The sequence below is a fragment of the Sarcophilus harrisii genome, chromosome 3, assembly GCF_902635505.1.
Source record: "Sarcophilus harrisii chromosome 3, mSarHar1.11, whole genome shotgun sequence".
Taxonomy (NCBI): domain Eukaryota; kingdom Metazoa; phylum Chordata; class Mammalia; order Dasyuromorphia; family Dasyuridae; genus Sarcophilus; species Sarcophilus harrisii.
This window is the reverse complement of record NC_045428.1, coordinates 277606356-277628259: the sequence shown is the minus strand read 5'-3', so window position 1 is coordinate 277628259 and position 21904 is coordinate 277606356. Positions and strand designations below refer to the sequence as shown.

General features: G+C 39.6%; 1 protein-coding gene across 2 annotated transcripts in view; it reads right to left on the bottom strand.

Moving 5' to 3' along the window:
• Positions 1–19713, bottom strand: part of NIT2 (nitrilase family member 2) — a 29156-nt gene extending 9443 nt beyond the window's left edge. Inside the window, exons 1-7 of one of the 2 annotated variants that reach the window (XM_031959570.1) lie at positions 19556–19713; positions 16868–16986; positions 14172–14292; positions 12022–12110; positions 9090–9183; positions 8339–8413; positions 5931–6009 (exon numbers count right to left, since the gene is read on the bottom strand). In XM_031959570.1, the coding sequence (XP_031815430.1) occupies positions 5931–6009; positions 8339–8413; positions 9090–9183; positions 12022–12110; positions 14172–14292; positions 16868–16986; positions 19556–19583 (605 nt within the window). In that variant the 5' untranslated portion in view covers positions 19584–19713. Of the gene's footprint in view, positions 1–5930; positions 6010–8338; positions 8414–9089; positions 9184–12021; positions 12111–14171; positions 14293–14680; positions 14715–16867; positions 16987–19555 lie in introns of those variants that run through there. The other variant, XM_031959571.1, reaches the window with a different exon arrangement.
• Between the last annotated feature and the right edge of the window lie 2191 nt (positions 19714–21904).

Below are 21904 nucleotides of genomic sequence, written 5' to 3'. Positions count from 1 at the left end.
TTTCTAATATATATCAGCTCTTTAAGGAACTTCAAGAGCAAGTGAGAAAGCATCCAGGTAAGATTTATATCTTGCATGTCCACTCTCGTAGTAGACTTCCAGGTCCTATTTTTGATGGTAATTCAAAGGCAAATAGCCTTCTAACCATGTTAGCCAATATTCTTTTATTTCAAGAAGCTTTACATTTCCTTTCCACACTCCTATGCTCCCTCCAAGGAAGAACCCTTGTGGTTTGAGACTCAATGAAATTTGGCAAACAGATATGACCCATTTTAAGTCTTTTGGTCGTCTGTCTTTTATCCACATTGTGGTAGACACCTTTTCAGGATTCACTTTTGCAATACCAGCAACAAAAGAGACAGCCCGAGTGGTCACTGAATTCCTTATCCAAGCATTTGCAATTTTGTTTGTGCCACAAGCAATAAAAACAGATAATGGACCTGCATATACTTCTAAACATTTTGCACACTTTTGTGCACAGTATAAGATTTTACACACTACTGGCATACCCTTTAATCCTCAAGGACAGGCAATAGTAGAGAGGAGAAACAAACATTAAGCTGCTCCTCCAAAAACAAAAGAAAGGGGACATCACAGATAACCCTAGAGAACTTCTAAATTTAGCCCTTTATAATATTAACTTTTAATTTTTACAAAGATGCACTGGCTTCAGCAGACAGTTTTTATAACCCACCAGGGCAGTGTCCAGTGTGAGCAGCTCCACTCTCTTTAGATAATCGCCAGGTGATGTGGAGAGATCCAGAAAGTGGTGAATGGAAGGGACCAGATAGGCTAACTGCTTGGGGGAGAGGGTTTGCTTGTATCTCTATAGATGGAGAAGGAATCAGATGGGTGCCAACGAGCCATAATCGCCTTGTCCATTGGAGAGTGACAGAGCAGACCTTTGAAACGAAGGAGAAGACCCAAGAAACATCGGTTGGTTCTGCCGCTGACTGTGCCCACCACTGAAAGAGCCTGGCAATTATGGCGTTTGACTCATGGACATCAAAAATTGTTGGACTTGAAAACCCTCAGGAATCATTGGATTTTCTGAGAAATGATAAGATTGTTGTAAGACTTCAAAATCTGCAGGAATCATTGGATTTTCTGAGAAATGATAAGATTGTTGTAAGACTTCAAAATCTGCAGGAATCATTGGATTCCCTAACACATAAAAAGACTGTTACAGGACTTGCAGAGATTATTGGATTCCCTGACATGTGAAGCAATGGACAATAGACTGGTTTTGGACTATCTCTTGGCTGCTGAAGAAGGTGTATGTGACTGTTTATATACCCTCCTTCTAGGACTTCTGGAAATCTCTTATAATACCATGTTGATTCAGATTGTTTGTTATATCACTACTTGTGTGTACAATTCATGTTTGTTACACCACATCGAGCCTGCACTGACTGTGGGGAGAGTCATCCCTAATAGCCTCTGCGTTATTGCTATGTGCATGTGTAAATACCTCCCATGCTGATGGGTTTGTGCATAATAAGACCCTTCAGCCCAGAAAACCACTAGCAACCCCCACTTCCCTTTGGTGCTTTTCATCTCCCTTCCTGAGATGTCAGGGGGGTCGTGATCATCTCCTTTTTAGTGCTTTCACCTCCCTTCCTGAGAAGTCAGTGGGGGGCGTGATCACCTTTTTGGGGTTCTCACCTCCCTGAGAAGTCAGGAATGGCGGGACCACCTGTGTTCTAAAACAAAAAAAAGTGGGAGATGTAAAGGGCTGAAACTCTGAATAGTGCACTGGAATCAGACAACCAAGTACTTAAGGCTAAATCACCTATTGGACAACAATTCTATTAGCGTATGCTTGGAAAAATGGACCTTTTCTCATTATTCTGTGCTGCCTTGATCTTTTTTTTGGTATATACAGATAATCGTAGGAGGGAGTAGAGGGTGGAGTGAGACAAGCCAGACTCGCTTTGGAGGAGGACTAGGAGAAGGGAGGTTGGTGGAGGGCTTGTGGCAGTTTTGTTGATGCCCTTCACTTCTCCCCCTAAAGACCAAGGACTTTTGCTTATCCTGACTCCGGCTGATTCTGAGGCCTCCAGGGAGCTAACCCAGATTTCACAACCGCCTATCCCTGTAGTCAGTCACTCCTCATGATTTCAAGAAAACCCAAGAAAAGATACCAATATATTAAGAGGACATCTCTCTCTCACCCCTTATTAGTAGAGATGAACATTTCACAAGGCAGACAGTCCTGGATCAGTTTAGATATGTGAAGTTTGAGAGAAATCCTCCTGTATTAGACCACAGATGCCCTAACTCAAAGCATCTTAAACTTTTTCCATGCATGATCCCTTTTCTCCAGAGAAATGTTTACATTATATGGATATATTAAATATGTATACATACCAAGCATTTACTGAAAATAAATCATAATTTCGTGATTTCCACATTCAGTTCTAAGACCCCAGAAGGGCTCACAAAACAATTTAAGAAGTTTTACCCCAAAATGTTGGAATAAGTACCCACTACAGACAAGGCCCTAGGGGTATGAAGACAAAATGCAAAACAGTCCCTGCCCTTCAGGAGCTGCCACTCTTTTGCTCCTCTAGCAGTCTTTGCCATCCAGACCCATCACACAACAACCATCCACAATTCCCACTATCTCTCTTTCTAGTCCCATGCTCATAGAGTGGCAAAAGGAACTTAGGAATGTAGGAATCAACAATGTATCTAGAGGCAAATTTGGGGCTTAGCTTCCTCATCTGTAAAATGATCAGGTTAGGAGAGATGGATTGAGGTCTCTGATTAGATCATGACAGATGAGAGTAGATAAGACATTGCTTGAGCACTCCACAGATTCCCTCAGGATCAAACCTCTGAACAGATTTTGGAGCAACAGAATCCACAAACATTGGGAGTGTAATAGTTTCCCAGCTTAAAATATCTTGGAAAGACTTCAGGAAAGTCTGTTGGGCAAGGGGGAACACAGTCCAGCACAAGGAGGCCCAATGTAGGGATTCTAATTGAAGGCTCTTAGCCAAATACAGCAGCAATGGCTACTCTGTCATGGTTCAGAAGGCCAGTGGATCAGCAGAATAACTGAGATATCCAACACAACTATAGAAGGCATAATAGGCAGAATTTGGCTGGGCCCACCTACCTCAGGAGGGAAGCCTGCAGGACCACTGGCTGTAGTGCAGTCAGTAAGAAACCACTGTAATCCTGCAGAGGAAACTACAGACAATATCTCTTGGGTCCTAAAAGCAGGCCTTAACCTTTAAAAATAGGCAAAAATGCAAAAAGAGCTCTGACCATAGAGGGCTACTATGGAAATGGAGAAAAAGATCAGGACGCAAAACCAGAAGAGGACAGCAAAAGCAAAATGTTTTCAGGTAAAACCTCAAAGAAGGATATGAAGTGGCTTCAAAGCCTTTCTAGGAAGAGTTCAAAAGGGATCTTAAAAGAGAGATAGAAGAAAAATGGAGGGGAAAATGAGAGCTTTGCAGGAGAGTTATGAAAGGTTTTTTTGGGAGGAGAAGCCAACATCTTAGAAAAGGAAGCACACAAAATTGATTGAAGAGAATAACTTAAAAAATAAATTTGATGAAATGGGAAAAATATATACTGAAATAAAATGTCTTAAAAATAAATTTAGTGAAATGGAAAAAGAAAATAATTTCTTAAAACATAATTGGTGAAAAATCCAATAAACAAAACAATTCCTTTAAAAATACAATTGGCCAAATGCAAAAAGGAAATTAATGATTCACTAAAAATTAGATTTGGACAAATGGAAATGAATGACTCAATGAGACATCAAGAATCAGTCAAACAAAATTTAAAAAAATGGAAAAATAGAAGAAAATGTAAAATATCTCATTGAAAAAACTGACCTGGAAAACAGATCCACAAGAAAGAATCTAAGAATTATTGGAATACTTGAAAGCCACAATGAAAAAAAGAGCTTAGATAATATCTTTCAAGAAATTATCAAGGAAAACTTCCTTGACATGCTAGAACCAGAGGGTAAAAAAGTCATTGAAAGAATTCAACAATCACCCCCTGAAAGAAATCTCCAAATGAAAACTCCAAGAAATATTGTCACTAAATTCCAGAATTATCAGATGAAGGAGAAAATACTCCAAGTAGCCAGGAAGAAATTCAAATATCAAGTAGTCACAATCAGGATCACCCAAGACCTAGTAGTTCCCACTTTAAAGGACTGAAGGAATATGATATTCTGAAAGGCAAAGGAACTTGGAATACAACCAAGAATCAACTACCCAGCAAATATGCATTATCTTTCAGAGGAAAAGATGGACATTTAATGAAATAGGGATTTTCAATCATTTCTGATGAAAAGACCAGATCTGAACAGAAAATTTGATCCCCAATTATAAGACTCAAGAGAAGCATAAGGCAAAAAGAGAAGAAAAAAAATTTTTTTTTAAGGTTAAAATATTTACATTCCTACATGGGAAGATGATACTTGTAACTCTTGAAAACTGTATCTTTGTCAGGGCAGTTAGAAGAGATAGACTTGGAAGGCGTAGGTATAAGTTGATTTTAATATGATGATATAAAAAAAAATTATGGGTGGAAAAGGGACTGTACTGGAGAAGAGGAAAGGGGAGATAACTGGGGTAAATTACATTACATGAATAGACACAAAAGATCTATTACAATTGAAGGAAAGAAGGGAGGGAGGCAAACCTTGTTTGAACCTTAATCTCATCAAATTTGGGAATAATATACATACTTAATTCAGTATACTTAATTACCCTATAGGGTAATAGGAAAGGGAAAAGGACAGGGGGTGTTTATAGAAAGGAGAGCAGAAGTAGAAGGAGAAAGGAATAAGAAGTGTGGGGATGGAAAAAGGGAGGGCAAATTGAAGGATGTGATGGTCAGAAGCAATAGGCTGATGAGGAGGGGAAAGGGTGAAAGAAGAGAGAAAAGTATAATTTCGAAAAAATAGAATGGCAAGATATACAGTTAGTAATCTTAACTGTGAATGATGAACTGAATGATGAACATCCATTCAGGATGAACTCTCCATAAAATGGAAGTGGATAACAGAATGAATTAAAAGCCAGAATCCTACAATATATTGGTTACAAAAAACACATTTGAAACAGAGTACATATACTGAATACAGGTAAAAAGCTAGAGCAGAATTTATTATGATTCACCTAAAGTAAAAAAAGCAGGATAGCAATCCTGATCTCAAAATCGAGCAAAAGCAAAATAATTAAAAGAGAGGAGGAAGGAGACTACATCTTGCTAAAAGATACCATAGGTAATGAAGTAATATCAATACTAAACATATATGCACCAAGTAATAATAGCATCCAAATTCCTAGAGAAGTTAGGTGAGTTGCAAGGAGAAATGGACAGCAAAACTATATTAATGGGAGATCTCAACCTCCCTTTATCAGAATTAGATAAATCTAACCACAAAGTAAACAAGAAAGAAGTTAAGGAGATGAAGAGAGTTTTAGAAAAGTTACATATGATAGACCTTTGGAGAAATTTGAATGGTGATAGCTAAATGTTTATGTATGTTATTTCACCTGAAGTTCACAATAACCCTGTGAAGCTGTTATTACCACAATTTTACAGATAAGGAAGTTAAAACAGACCGAGGTTAAAGGACTTGCCCAAGTCACAGTAGATGTTCCGCGGTGGGATTTGAATGCAGATATTCCAAGACCAATGCCCCACAGGCCATGATGCCTCAAGAAACTAGATCCTGGATGCCAGTCCCAAGCCCAGGCAGTGGCACAACAGGGGGGAAGTGGAGCAGTCACATGGGGACCAACAAGGAGCAACACTCCCTGCTGGATCTGCCCACTGTAACCAAGCTCAGGCTGGAGGTTCCTTGGTGTCATCATGATGGGTTGGTGGTCTACCAAGATGGAAATTTTTTCAGGAGGAAAAAGCTCTTAAAAAGAGTCTTATCTTACCGGCCTCGCTGAAGCAGCTCCCAATGTGCTGGTCCAGTGGTCAGATTAAAAGCACCGGGGTACACCAGCAGCTGGCAACCTTAAAGAGAGAGATATGAGAGCTGGTGTTGGTCTGACCCGGTGCAGCACAAGTCATTGCTCCTCACCGGGCACACCTCACAGTCCCAAACCTTGAGAAAACACCAAGTGGGTCAGTACACAAGCAGTGAACACAAAACTCTTCAAAAGCAAACCCCCTATTCTTGTATCACCACCTGCAGTTTGGTGCTCCACAGAAAAGTGAAGGGAACCATTTACAATTTAAGCCAAACTTTCTCAACTCTAAATGATGGATTTCAGTCTGAACATTAATTGTAAATTGCTTGTGGGCAGGCAATTCATCTTCTATTGCTTCATGATATGAGGTTGTGATTCCTGACAAGTTCTTGAAGGACATTAAGAATTACCCAGTTACCACTATTTTTGCCAAAAGTTTACAGCATTGAACACATAATAGACATTCAAGAAATACATAGTAAATTCAATAAATGCATGCCAATTTTTGAGGCAGCTGATGGTTCAGGGGATAGAGGGCTGGGTCTAGTGGCAACAAGACTCAAGTTCAACTCCAGCCTCAGACCCTTATCAGTTGTATGACCCTGGGCAAATCACTTGCCTCAGTTTCCTCAACTGTAAAATGGTGATAATAACATCATCTATCTCCCAGGGTCACTGTGAGGATCAAATGAGATAACTGTAAACCCTTAGCAGAGTGTCTGACACAGTAAATGTTTATTCCCTTTCCCATCTCAATTAAATGTAGTTTTTAAGGGCCTTTGTTCAGACTCCCTAATTGGTGGTAGGAATAAAAGAAATGAAAAATGACTTGTCCCCAAGGAACTTAATAGGAATGTTCACTACAAAAACAGGTCAGCACAATTGAGTCACAAAATAGAGAGCTAGACTAAGCGTTCAAGGGAAATTTTGAAAAGCTATTGTTGAGTGGAGGGAACCAGGCTTCTGGGAAGACCAATTCTGAAGGTATGCCCCATGAATCTGCCATGAATATGCCATGTCCAAAAGTGGAATGTGCTGCCTAAGGAGGCAGTGGTTTGGCTGATGAACACCTTCAGGAAAAGACTAGATAAATATGTCCAGCATTCTACAAAGGTGATTATCTCCAAATTGTTCAATCTATTGTTTGTACATGCTATCTGCATGTTTTCTCCCTCATTAGACTGTGAGCTCCCCCCAAAAGTTATCAAACTGTGCATACCCTTTGATCCAGCAGTGTTACTACTGGGATTATATCCCAAAGAGATTAAAAATAAGGGAAAGGGACCTGTATGTGCACGAATGTTTGTGGCAGCCCTTTTTGTAGTGGCTAGAAACTGGAAACTGAATGGATGTCCATCAGTTGGAGAATGGCTGAATAAATTGTGGTATATGAATATTATGGAATATTACTGTTCTGTAAGAAATGACCAACAGGATGATTTCAGAAAGGCCTGGAGAGACTTACACGAACTGATGCTGAGTGAAATGAGCAGGACCAGGAGATCATTATATACTTCAACAACAATAGTATATGATGACCAGTTCTGATGGACCTGGCCATCCTCAGCAACGAGATCAACCAAATCATTTCCAATGGAGCAGTAATGAACTGAACCAGCTACGCCCAGAGAAAGAACTCTGGGTCAACAACAATACTATATGATGACCAGTTCTGATGGACCTGGCCATCCTCAGCAACGAGATCAACCAAATCATTTCCAATGGAGCAGTAATGAACTGAACCAGCTACGCCCAGAGAAAGAACTCTGGGAGATGACTAAAAACCATTACATTGAATTCCCAATCCCTATATTTATGCCCACCTGCATTTTTTATTTCCTTCACAAACTAATTGTACAATATTTCAGAGTCTGATTCTTTTTGTACAGCAAAATAACATTTTGGTCATGTATACTTATTGTATATCTAATTTATATTTTAATGTATTTAACATCTACTGGTCATCCTGCCATCTAGGGGAGGGGGTGGGGGGTAAGAGGTGAAAAATTGGAACAAGAGGTCTGGCAATTGTTAATGCTGTAAAGTTACCCATGCATATAACCTGTAAATAAAAGGCTATTAAATAAAAAAATAAATTAAAAAAAAAAAAGACTGTGAGCTCCCCGAGAGCAGTTTGTTTTTCACCTTTCGTTTTATCCCTAGGACTCAGCACAATGGCCAGCACATGGTGAGTACTGAATAAGTGCTTGATGACTTGATTCTTATGCATTTCCATTCCCCAATCTCAAAATGATCCAGCGCTTTCCCTCTACTTATTAACTGACTAGGGACTTACTCAGGCTTAACCAACTCCAAAGCCAAAACTCAAGGCCTTTTAAGTAGTTTTAATAGTCATAACAAAATGTCCTCACCTCTCTGAGAGTAGATTTGTGCAAGTTCAGCAAAGCGAATGTCATAGCAAATCCCCACGCCCACTTTGCAATAAGCTGGATAAATGAGATACAGACAAGTCAGTGTCATTAAGCAAAGGAAAGTGTAACAATAAACACAACAATGACATTGAGGGGGAGTTTTTTTTAGTTTTCAGTAAGAGAAGAGGACTTGGAGCCCAGGTTCAGGCCCTCCTTAACCCAGATATAGCCCAGCTTGGCTTACAGTGGGGGTTTTTACTGATGCCCCAGGAGACTTGCCTGAGGTCATAAAGCAGTATATGTAAAGGCAGGAGCTGAACCCAGGCCTGCCTGCTTCTCAGACCAGTTATCTCACTATCCCAGGTTGCCTGTACTAGCCACATACCTGTAACAAGTTTTGCAAAATAAATTGCTTTGGCGTAAGGAAAAATCTGATTGAATTTGGAGTAAGAAGACCGAGGTTAAAATGTTGATAACTCTATTTATTAGCTTTGTAATCCTGGGCAAATCGCTTCTCTCTAGGTCTGGGGACCTCATTGGTAAAATGAAGGCATTGGACTAGGCCAACTCTAAGCTCTTACAGTTCAGGGTAGGGTTGGGAAAATTAGCTGACTAGGCAAAAGAAGCACTGAGTCACATCAGAACTAAACCCAGGTAGGGGAAAAGCCTGCTGTTCTTCATTGACAAGTAGGTGAGAAAGAAGCAATCCAAAGATCAAGGCCACAAGGCCACACTTAATTCTGGTACATACGGGTTTCAAAAATGGAGAGACTGTCACCAGCACTCAACGTTTCTGATTCTTGGAATCGAATCCTTCCAGGAATATCAATGTCAAACAAGTGAAGCTGTCTCAAAAATAATTGATATGGTTACCAAGGAATGCTCACAAGTCCTCAAAAATTAATATTTTACACATCCCTCTTCCCAGTTCTATTTCTCCTAATTTCTGTTCTTGTCTAATAGATCTGGTAGCTTTCCCTGAGCACTGAATCTCCAACTCTGATATCCTGGTATCAGTAGCCGTCCCATGTTGGGAATCTTCTTTCTTCTATCCCTCAGCTCCTATAGCCTGCCTTCATTTCAAAGTATAGTCCTAGTGCCTGGTCTGACCCAGGGATTTTGCTGATCACTTTGAACTGTCCACACATTTACATTCACACAATTCTCACTCTCATTCTCACTCTCTAGAAATTACTTTGCAATGGGGGGTAAAAAAACAAACTAGTTTGCATCGCTTTAGATAATACTTCCTATTTATTTGTACATATGTTGTACTGTTCCCCCCATCCCTTCCCAGTAGAAAATATGCTTCCTTGGGGCAGAAACTGTTTCATTTCTATTTTTGCATCTCACCCATTTCTCAACCCCTCACCATACAGAGGATCCTTAATTGAAAATACCTTGTCCAAAGTTACCAAAAACTTTTTAAACTGCTAAACCTGATGATTTCTTCTCAGTCCTTTTCCTCCTTGATCTTTCTAATAACCCTGATGTAGTCAACTCTTCATTCTTTCTTCTTTTTGCTTCTATGAAATTATTCTCTCCTGGGAAGATTCCTACTTTTTAAACCATTCCTTAGACTCCACTGTGTGACCATGAGCTATCACCATTCCTCAAGCCTGTATATATATATACCATACACTCTACCCCTCCTCACTTTTTTCTCCATTCTCCTCTTCCACAATCTTATCACCAATGCTGAGCTTGAGTAATGTCTTTACACACGTTGGTCTCAAATTTAATTATCCACCCTCAATGCCCTTCCTAAATTCTATTCCTATTCGTCCTCCTAAACTCACTTCCCCCTTTAGATCATCACCATCCCCCCAAACCCCTGAATTTTGAATCCATGAGTCCAGGCCAAATAAGAATTGGTTGAAGGAAGTAGGAATGTTTAATCTGTAGAAAATGCACAAGACATAACAGCTGTCTACAATTATTTGAAGATCAATCATGTGAAGGAGGAATCAGACATATTCTATTTGATCCCACTTGGGATCAAATAGGTCAAAACTTGGAAAATCTGATGGAAGTTGGAAAGAAACAAATTTAGGTAGAAGGTGAGAAAAAGCTTCCTGATCATCAAAGCTGACCAAAAGTAGAATGGGATGCCTGGAAAAGCAATGAGCTCTATGTTTAAGAAGAGGACAAGGACACTTTTCAGGTATGTTAGAGTGGAGAATCCTTGTGTATAAGGGTTCAATAGATAACTAAGGTCGCTTCTTACCCTCAAATTTTGTGACCTGGTCAATTTTTCTTGTCCTCACCTTCAAGTCTCATTCTTACTTCCTCTATACTAACACTGCGTGTCCTCCTCTTCTTTCACCACATAGCTCAGATGCCCTTTCCAAGCTCTCCTCTCCCTGGCTGTCAAAGCAATCTCCATCTAGGACTCCTCTGCTCAACAACTTTCAGCATCTTCCTAATGACTCTGGAATAAAAACTTCTTAGTCCAGCACTAAACACAATCCACAAAATGGATCCTCAGCTTTGCTGATATAACTCCCTGACACGTTGCTTCTCCTTCCTATGGAAATGAACCATATTTGAAACATTCCATTTCTTTCAGGCAGGCATTCTCAATTATTTACACTTTTCGCTCATCTGAGTTCTACCACTTCCACACCCACACATTTTTCATTATTGTAGATGTTTCCAGGCATATCTTTTCATATTGGATTTTTTCACCCAGTAGAATTCAAGTTTAAGAGACCAATCTCCTTGTTTTTAATTCCTCATTTCCACACCTATTCTCCAAAGACCTATTCAACTGAGAATTCTAAAGCAAGGGCCTAAATGTTTCATTCTCCTGCTGAAGAAACTTTAGTGGCTTTCTCCTCACTCTAAAATAAAATGCAAACTCCTGTTTGGAACTTACAGCCCTTTCTAAAATGCTTGCCTCAATGCCTGAAATGTTCTCCCTCTCCTCACTATCTCTTGTTAACCCCAGCACCCTATATACTTTGTAATTATTTTGTATATTTTCTATATTTAATTAGTCCTAGTACAAGGTAAATACCTAGAGGAGATAAGAATCCTTTTATCTTTGTAGCCCTTCAACCTAACATGACATAGACACTTAATAAATGCTTCTCGAAATTGAACTAAATTTCCTTGTCAAGCTAAGATAAGCAGCAGCTACCAACTGCTGGTTTCTTCTAAGCTGGCTTCTAACCTCTGGCACTTATCTTCCCAAAATTCTGAAATCTTCCCTTCCCTGCTAAATCCTCAGCCCTTCCTGTTCTTGACTTCCCCTCTTCCTAGAGATCTGTCCTGCCTTGACTTCTGTAGTAAGTTTTTTTCCAGTTCTCCTTCCTTTCTCTCTGACCATTCCTGCCCAATCTCCCTGACAAATCATCATTGTTCTCTCATCTCTTTAAGTAAGGATAATCTATTCCAAAAGTTCTTCTTTCTTTATACTTTCTCCATCAATGATCTCTCCTTCTTTCATAGATTCATATAACACATCCAAAAAGATTACTCCCAAATTTACCTTTTATCCTCTCTCTCTTAAACTCCAATCCCACTTCACTGACTACTAGATATCTTTATTTATAGGCATTTAAATTAAACTTAATCACCATTTATTAAGAATCTTCTAGGTGCAAGGGATGGGACATACAAAGACAAAAATGGAGGAGGTCTACCAAAAAGGACAAATGAGACTTAATCACATCCTTTACCTTTCTGTGCTTTGCCAGGAGAGCTCCATCAGGACCAAACACAGTACAGGTATTGTAAAATTTTCCATCATCTTCTTCAGGAATGGAACCTTTCATCAAAAGGGGAAAAAAACCACATATAACATCAACATTTTTCTGAATGCAGCATATCAGACTTCAATTCTCATGTGGAAAGTGATTTAATGGTTTATCAATATTTTCTGATGTGCCCAAAATAAGACTATTTGATCACATACTTTCCAAAGTATTATTTCTCACTATATATACTTCTAGAAATAAGTTCCTATTTGTATGAGAAATAGTATCAGGGCAAATAACAAAAACAGGTTTAAAAGAATCCAAATGTTCCCTAATGTAAATATTACCCTTAAGCAATTAGACACTAATCTGTAACTTTATATCAGAGATAGAAAACTTCCAGCTCTCAACTTTCATTTGGCTTGTGGGACAAACATAAAGAGAGATTATTTTCATTGAGGTCTTGAAGTCTTCAAATGAAAAAAAATTTTTAAGTTTTTGGCAGCAATATCCCAAAAGACCACAAGATGGCAATGTGACAAAAGTCTGATTTTCAGAGTTTATTTTCAGTCTCTTACTTCTTTTTTTTTAAGTGAAATATTTTTTAAAATGTTGAATGTCAATACAACTAGTTAAATTTTTCTATTAACTTATTTTACTTAAATTAATTTCAACCTATAAAGCCTAACAATTTTTTAGTTACTTTTTTAAAGTTCCTATCAGAAATCTTTTGTTTATTCTCATTCACTTTTAGTGTAAGGTTATAGTTAGTATATATTTCAGTCTTCTGGTTCTACCATTTTTTAAAACCTGGCATAACTTTGATAAAGGTTTTTCTAGATTTGTTTTGCTTCTAGTCTCCAACACTAAATATATGATCCTAAGATTTCTTTGCATTCCTCATCAATGTTGATAGTATTATTTTCCATAACCACAATTTCTTTAAGTCCAGTGTGGGGAATTTATATCATTACCAGTTTTTTTTTTTCAGTTACACACACATACACACATATAATGCTACGAAAATCTTCCAACAGATAAATTTTCTGTTGTTTTTTAAATAACACTTCAGAGAACACTGCCAACAATGAAAAGTTAATAAAAGGGTACTACTGTTTTTGTAACTTTTACTGCCAGACTGTTCTCCAAAAAAAATTGTACAAATTTGTTATTTTGCCAATAATAAATGAGTATCTATTCCTCCATATAATCACCAGCACCGTTTCCATTCTTTTCTCTCATTTCTGCCTCATATGCTTAACTGAGCAAAACAAAGCATTTTTTTTCAACTGCTAGATTTAATCTTTAACTGCTTATTCTAATTTTAAAAGCAAAGCATGTCAGTATGTTATAATGATAAAATGGAAAAAAGCAATGGGGTTTTTAAGACCAGTTTTGGCTCTACCACATTTTGTGTAAATTTAGGTAAATTGTTTAACCTGCAAAATGAAGATCTCTACATGTCACATATTCAAATGAATTTGTGACTCATCAAAGTGGGAATTCCCTCCCATATGCAAATTACAATATATCCATATTTGTCTTTCTTGAGCTACTCTCATCACATGTAACAAATATAATATACACAACATCAAACAACAGAACTATACAATAACACATTCACAAGGAAGTGGCAAAAACTTTTATCATAATAAATATTATTTTTAAAAAAAAATTTTCAAAAGAATCTCCCTAAATTAATCTAAGTTAATGTTGAGCTTACTTATATGTCTACAAGAGAGAAGTTTCTTTACCCCTCACATTAGAGACCCCACAATACAAATATATTGAACACATGTTGATGTGATTTATATTTCATCTCTTTCTGATAAATATGCCAAATATCAAACATTTTCAGAAAATCATTTTTGTATTGCTTAGGAAAATGTTTATTGAGAAAACCTACAGTATGGAAAAGTAGGTCTTCAACATTAGTTTGTTGATAATAGGGGAGGACAGGAAAAATTCCAAATTAAAAAAAATTATTTTTAACATCAGAAAACAAAAATGATTAAAAGCTAATGTCCCATAAGAACCACTTCCAGGTGTGGCATACCCACATGGGCATGAACTTGAATCCCACGAAACATATTTTTACAAAAATATATAACTCTGGGGCCCCAGAAAGCTACCTCCAATGAGATAAACTTGACATTCTTTGGCTAAATCAGAAAGTCTTCTTGTGCATTCACCGGGGATTGGCTCTGCATATTCAGGAAAGAAGTTTGCGCCATAAGGAGAATTAAAACACTCCTAGAAGTGAAGGAGAAAGGGGGGGAGGGGGAAGATGTTAAAGGCCTTCTTCTGGAACACTTGAAGAGAATAATGTCTTCTAGAAAAGGGTCGGCTCCCACAAGGCCCTTCAGGGCCACAGCAGCCCTGAAACAGAGGATGCCACCCATTCCCAACGAGGCGAGCCATTTGGGCCCAGGCCTTACCTTGCTGACCAAGAGACAGATTCAGCTCCTATCTCATCAAGGTCCTATCTTAAAGGAAAGCCATAGGGGTCTAAGAGAGGTTTACAGACTTGCTGCTGATATGATCCAATTTTTGGGACTTAGGACATTACAGGCTCCACACATATGGATTGAGATACCCAGGATTTATAAAGAAGTACAAAAGATTGAACAACTAACTATACCATAAGCCACCTCTCTGTTCTTCTTTCTGGTGATCTAAAAAAATGAGAAAATTAAACCAGGTGATCTTTAGAACAGAGTGAACATCTGTGATTTTATGTTTCTAGAAATAAAAACTACTCTCATAATTAGCTGAAAATTCCCTTCTATCTGTTCTTTCCCACAGCTGACTCACATAAATATTGATATAGGCAAATATCTATATAAATATGACATAACTCTAAGAGAGGGAGATGGAACAGTGCTGAGAATTTACCTCATATCTTTTTTTTTTTTCCCTTTCACAACTAAGAGCCAGTCTTCAATGATCTGTTCTTAAAAACCAGGCATGTTCTAAACTTGTCTCAGGAAGAATTTTTTTTTTTTTTTTTTTGCCAAGCATTTGCTGAGTGACTACAGAGAGACAGGACTGAACAGTATCATGCAAAGTATTTTTTGCTATAAGGGCTAGACTTAAAAAAAAAAAAAAAAAAAAACAACTGATTGTGCAAGGTACACTTAATATCCAATGTGATAAAGGTGTGACTTGATAAATAAGAATTAATATGTATCAGATCTTGCCAATGCCAAATCACATAAAATAAGTGACTGTAGCCAAAGGATATAGTGTATATTAAAGTTTCTTAAAAATATAAAAAGTTGTAAGACTTACATGTTTAACATATAATATATATTAACATATATTGAATTAATTGCTGTCTGGGGAACGTGTGGAGAGAGGAGAGGGAAAAAATTTAGAACTCAAAATTTTGTATGGATAAATGCTAAAAATTATCCGTGTGTATATTTTGAAAATAAAAAGCTTTAATTAAAAAAAAGATTTATTGCATTAATTAACAAATTCACAATTTGTCCAGCATTTAACACAGTGTAGGTGTGGCACATTTAAGAGTTTATTAAGGACTTGCTGACTTGATTTTTTGCCTTCTTTCATTCCAAGTAATTCAGATACCAGTGTAGATAAAACTTCTCCTGCTTTAGGAAGCTTATAGGCTAGTAAGGAGATGATGCCAATACAGACAAATAAAATGATAATAGTATATGATAAGCACATCAAAGACTGGTAAAGCAAAGTGCTAATTTGAGGACTGAGAGTGAAAGGTCATTATTAACACCAAAGAGTGAAAGACACCCAAGACTTCATAGAGGAGGTACCCTGTGACTCAGAATTTAAGGCTGCATAGAAATTCAACAGTTGGATTTTAGCAGGAGGAATATAGAAGATTGTGAAGAGATACAGATAGGTTGAATGGAGCATAAAGCGCATGGAAGAGAGCACTAAGAGAAAGAGAGAGATAACTCTTTAATGTAAAGGGCTTTGTCAAGGGGGAAAAAAAAGGAGTGCTTGACAAATAAAAGGGACATGGAAGATCTTTGAGCAGAGAAGGGGTATAACCAGATTGTATGAGTGAGAAAGATTCTCCTGGCAAATAGTAAATGAAAAGGTAGAAATAAAAAAAACCTCTTCAGAGGTGGTTAGTAGGGCCTGCTTTACAATTGTGATAGCAGCAACAGAAGGAAAAAGTCAGATGTGTTCAAGGTGAGGAGGCAGAAGCATCAGCATTTGGCAATGGACTGTTTATGAGAAATGTCAAACAGGGATTCATTAAACTTGATGTGTGAACATGAAAGATAAGGTGAATGACTGAACCTAAAATAAGAAGGCCCAGATCTAGAGGCTGGAGGAAAGGGGGAGGAGAGAGTAAGGAGTAGGGGAAAATAAGAACAGGTCTGTAGGGAACTGGAACTCTTAAGGCTGAAAACAGATTTGGAAATTAATGGCAGGGGGTTAAATTTACAAAAGTGATAAGCAAAGGAGAAACTGTAAAAATAAGTACACAGATAAGCCTTTGGGGAACAATCACATTGAAGGTCGAGGAAGAGATAGGAAGTTAAAAAGAATTAAGTAAGTGTAGTATTGGGCAAAAAAAAAAAATTATCTGTGTCAAGGGGTGGTCTATAGTGGTCAAAGTGAAGACTAGAAAAAGCCACTGGATTTGATCACTAGGAGGTCAATGAGATTTCATAAAAGAATTTTTTAAGTGGATAACTTGTAAAAGATATAGGATAATACTGGTGAATAAGCAGAATCAACCTCAAATAATATTCTGATACCCTTCCCCTAAGTCTGGAGCTGAATTGCGTGATGAGAGTCAGAACTGTATTAGGTGTGTTCCCTTTATACTTACAGGAAGACTTATAATTTTGGCTCCTTGACTTGCAGCCTTCTTGATAAACTCACCAGCTCGAGTGAGGTTATCTGCCTTGACAGAAGACACACGAAGCTGGATGAGAGCCAAACGAAATTCTAAGAACACAGGTAAAGGAAAATGAATACTAAGGAAGGCAACATTTACTATATATGTAAAGCATACAAAAAACTTCTAGATAGAAGTGGAGGCCATAAACATCAAGTGCTCTGAAAAACTCGGGACAACTTCCCTTCCTCACCCTCAGAAAAATGATTTATATAATAACAACATTATAAAGACAAACAACTTTGAAAGATTTAAAAATTCTGATCAATGCAGCTCAACCATAATTTCAATTGCCTTATGATAAAGCATCCTACCTACCACCTGACAGAGAACTGACAGACTCAGAATACAAACAAGCCCTATTTTTTTGAACATGGTCAAAGCAGCAACCTGCATTGTTTTGTCTGACCATGCCTTTGAGTTACAAAGGCTTTACTTTCAACTTTCATTTTTCAAGAACCAGAGGATAGAAGGGAAAGAAAACAGATTTCTGATCATTGAAAAAAAAAAGTTTCTAAGAAACCCAACTGATTTGCCTCAAATCATACAGATAGTAAAAAATACATACTGTATCTGTATGATAGTAAACAGGACTATCACTTGAACCCAGGCCCTGATTCTACATACAGGAAACTACTCCGAATTAAATTATCAGCAGAGTCAAGACTAGCATTCAGATCTCCTAAAGTTCAGCCCCAAGTCTTAATATTACAAAAATTCCTTTTGTAAAAGATTTAGCAAAGGTCCAGTTTGAATTTATTAAGTGCCTACTTTGTATCAGGCCCTATAAGAGGTACTGAAGATATATCAATATAGAATGAAACAATTGCTCCCTGCAAGGAGTTTACATTCTAATGGGGAAGATACACAAATATATTTATAAATATATAAAAATACATTTACATATGTTATATAATTTATATAAACATATAACTTGTATATGTATATACAAAAGTAATGAAAAATACAAAGTAGTTTGGGATGGAAGACACTAGCAGTTGGGGTATCAAATCCTCAAGCAGCTTGAGCTACATCTTAAAGGAAGAACTCAACTTTTAAGAATCACAGAGTCAGAATTCCATTTAGGTGAATTGGGGTGGGCTGAAACCAGCTCTAATCAACCTGTAGAGATTGTTAAATTTTCAGTGTGAGCACTTTCACCATGTAAAACCAACAAATTAGGGCTTGATTTATTTTTGTTTTGTTTTATTGATTGTTAAACTTAAGTATTGATGATGTAGATTAAATTTAAGAGTACGTGTGTACATTTATTTTTTGTTGACTGTTGATTTTTTAGACATTTTTTTTCTGAAGAACACAATTGTAAATCATTTTAAAATGTATCCCTCAAACAAATCTATAATAACTGAGAGAAAATCTGGCCTAAAAGAATCATAGTAAAGTAGTGATAGCATGAGCTTAGCGGCTTCCTCACAGCTCCCCACGTCTTCAGGTTTTGACAATACATCATCTATCCAAGAGCCCTTTAGGGAAACTGGAAGTTTTCAAGGTGGGGGGCGGGGAGAGAAAAAAAACAGGAGCGAGACAGATTCTTCAATTATTTCCTAAAGAACACAAAGTCCAGAAGTGACAGGAATGTTACCAATTAACAGCTTACAACAACGAATAATTAGGATTAATGATTACATATTAAAGAAAAATTTTGATTTTCATAATTATCAAGATGATGTAATGAATATATTAAAATATATTAAAAATCTAGATCTCTCCAAGCTGCCTTTTCTGGCTTGGGAGTCAGAAACTCGCAGAACTGCTTGAAATCATCAATAAATGATCGAAATCAGCTCTCCCATATATGTTATGTAAAGACTGTAGAATCTTGTTCCTGTCACAGAACTCTGGCTTGTTCCCCCACCACCTGAAGAACCCAGTGATTTGAAAGAACCCTCCAAGAACACCCACATTGTCCCGCAGTTGTGGGCTTGTCATAGGAAATCAATCAAATCCCGAAAATGATTGCATTTCCCCGTCCCTTCCCATTTATGATTTTGGTATAAAATCTGTATCTATCCTGAAACTGGGGGAAGTCTCCTGCTCAGGAGAGCTTCCCATGGGCCAACTTGTATTCCCACTCAACGATCTCTATAAACGATCTCTTAAAAATCCCGTCTCCGGTTTTAGATAAAGTCTGGCGCCACGGACGCCTGGGGCACCGGAGAAGCCTGGGGGACTCTTCTCAGAGCGCTTTCCCACGAGTGATTAGGGAAAGCGACTGCTCAGAACTATTCTTTATTCTGAGCCAATGCTCTCTAAAAGAGGTCGGGCCGCAGATCTGGAGCCCCTGCACGAGACGGGGGCGGGCCTTCAGCGCGAGTGCGTCGTTTCTCACAAACAGGAAACCGAGCTGCAGAGGGTGAGAGATTAGCCCGGGTCACGTGATTAGAAGCGGGGACTGGACCCGGGTCTTCTCGGCTCCCCGACGCCAGGCCGCGAGGTGCAGGACAAAGGGCGGGCCGGCTCGGGAGCAGCCTCTGAGCCCCGGCCGGGTCCCGGCTGCCTGGGAAGCTGCCGCCGCCGAGAGCCGGGGGCTCCGGGGCTCCGGGGCTCGGGGAGCCGCTCCGGGGGGCAGGGGCGCGCGGACTCCGGCGCCGCACTTACGAGACATCATTTTCGACCCGGGTTCCATGAGAGAAATAACCCCGCACGCAGGAAGGGGAGCGGCGAGACGCACGGAAGGGGCAGGAGGGTTGACGCACGAAGCCGGAGCGTGGAGGGCGCACGAGCTCTTAAACGGGAGCCGGAAGCGGCGGCTCCGCCCGCGGCGAGGCGGGGCGAGGGGAGAGGCGGGACGGCGGCGAGGCGGAGCTCGCCTTCTCCCCGTGGGCGTGGCCACGACGGCCTCGGGCTGCCCCGATGCGCCCCTCCCTCCCGGCGCTGCCGCCTGCGGTTGTGGCTTTGCCCGCTCCCCGCAGGGGTTCCCGAGCACTCCCAGCTTGCTCGCGCACGCTCCTGATAGACTCGATTTCCCCGGAATTTTCCTCCCCACCTGTGAGCCCCTTGCGGGCGGGCTAGCCATTTTTGCGGGCTCCCTGGAGCCCCGCCCCCCGAACTGCGAACAGGTGCTTAACACATGCTCATGCTCCCAACTCAAGTGTTTGCTGACCCCGCTTGGGCTGGCCTGTCCCAGCCCCCACCAGCTCTGAGCCAACTTGGGCTGTCCCAGCCCCCATTCCAATGATCTGCTCAGGTTTCCCAACCCCTACCAAGCAAACTCAAGCCCTCACTGAAACCCATAGAGGAGCCAATTTGGGATATCACTCACGGGCCCCTTTAGGCTAAATCTCATTATGAAAGAGCCAAGCTGGAGCCCTCTCTTTGCAGAGGTTCCAAGCATGCCAGCACCATGTCTGGCACCCCAAGGGACCCCTCTGTCCACTGGAACCCTGTTTCCGGTGTCCTCCTCTCTTTATCCTCACCTATTTCCTTAACTAGACTTTAACCTTACTTCCAAACCCCATAATAAACCTCTTTTATCAATCCAGGTTTTTGGGTCTGTAAATTCCTTTACAAGGGACTCTCCTGCCGTTACTAGCATAACGGGGAGATAATTCTCTTACCACTAGGAGAGCATCACCCAGAGCACCCAGGAGTCATTCCCCGTAGGTAGCCCTCTGTTTTTTTGGCTGGAGACCTATTCCTACACCCCCTTCATTTTCCTTTTATTTATTTCTCCATTAGAATGTAGGCTTCCTCAAGGAGTCTTCTTGTACTCTCAGCTGTAGCACAATGCCTGGCACTAGTTAAGTGCTAAATAAAGGCTTGTTGACTGACTTCACTGGTAAAGAAAAGCAAAAAGAAAGTCTTTTGTTTTCAAAGTTTAAGATCCCACAGGGGAGACAACACGTAAACAACTGTGTATAAATAATATTTATGCAGAATAAAATGGAGATAATCTCAGTGAAAGAAGGGCCTTCTAGGTAGGAGAAACAGCATGAAAAACTTGGTGTAGGAAAGATACACAAATACTGATGCGGGTTGTGGACCCTTTAAGATTTATTCCTTTCTGATTTCCAATCCCTCCTAAGTGATGCATTATCAATTCAGGAAGCTAGGGCCTTTGATTCACAAATCCTGGTCAAAAGTATCCCTTTGAATTCCAATATAAGATCCGGGCCTGTCCCAGCCCCCACCTGGATCTGAGCCAACTTGGGCTGTCCCAGCCCCCACCTGGATCTGAGCCAACTTGGGCTGTCCCAGCCCCCATTCTAATGATCTACTCAGGTTTCCCAACCCCCACCAAGCAAACTCAAACTCCATGAGCAGCCAACTTGGGACTCTACCCACAGGCACCTTTAGCTAAATCTCTCCTTATAAAAGAGCCAAGCTGGAGCCCTCTCTTTGTAGAGGGTGGAAACATGCCAGCACCATGCCTGGCACCCCAAGGACCCTCTATCCACTGAACCCTGTTTCCGATGTCCTCCTCTCTTTATCCTCACCTATGTCCTTAACTAGACTTTAACCTTACTTCCAAACCCCATAATAAACCTCTTTTATCAATCTAGGTTTTTGGGCCTGTAAATTCCTTTACAAGGGACTCTATTGCCGTTACTAGACCTCATTTAACTCTGTTTCCTTGCGCTGACTCCAAAGGGGTTGTAGGGGAGCTCTATTTGACTCCCTGTACCCCGAACCAGCCACTAGACCTCAATTAAACCCTAATTTCATTTAGGTACACCATAGCTAGACCTCATCAATACTACTGTAAAACCTCACTTTCCCTGAATTATTATGCTATATCCTGAATAAAATATTATGGCCACCCTCCCCCTTTTTCCTTATCCCATTAAACTCTGGTCACTCTTACATTCCAGTGAGTTTATAAATTCCAGATGGCTTATCTCAAATGCCTGGGTAGTGCTCACTATCTCTTGTCCAAGACTCTGTCTCTTGCTCTCGACCTTCTTGATCCCAATTGGTCAGAATTAAAAAGTTATGATCTTTCCTAAA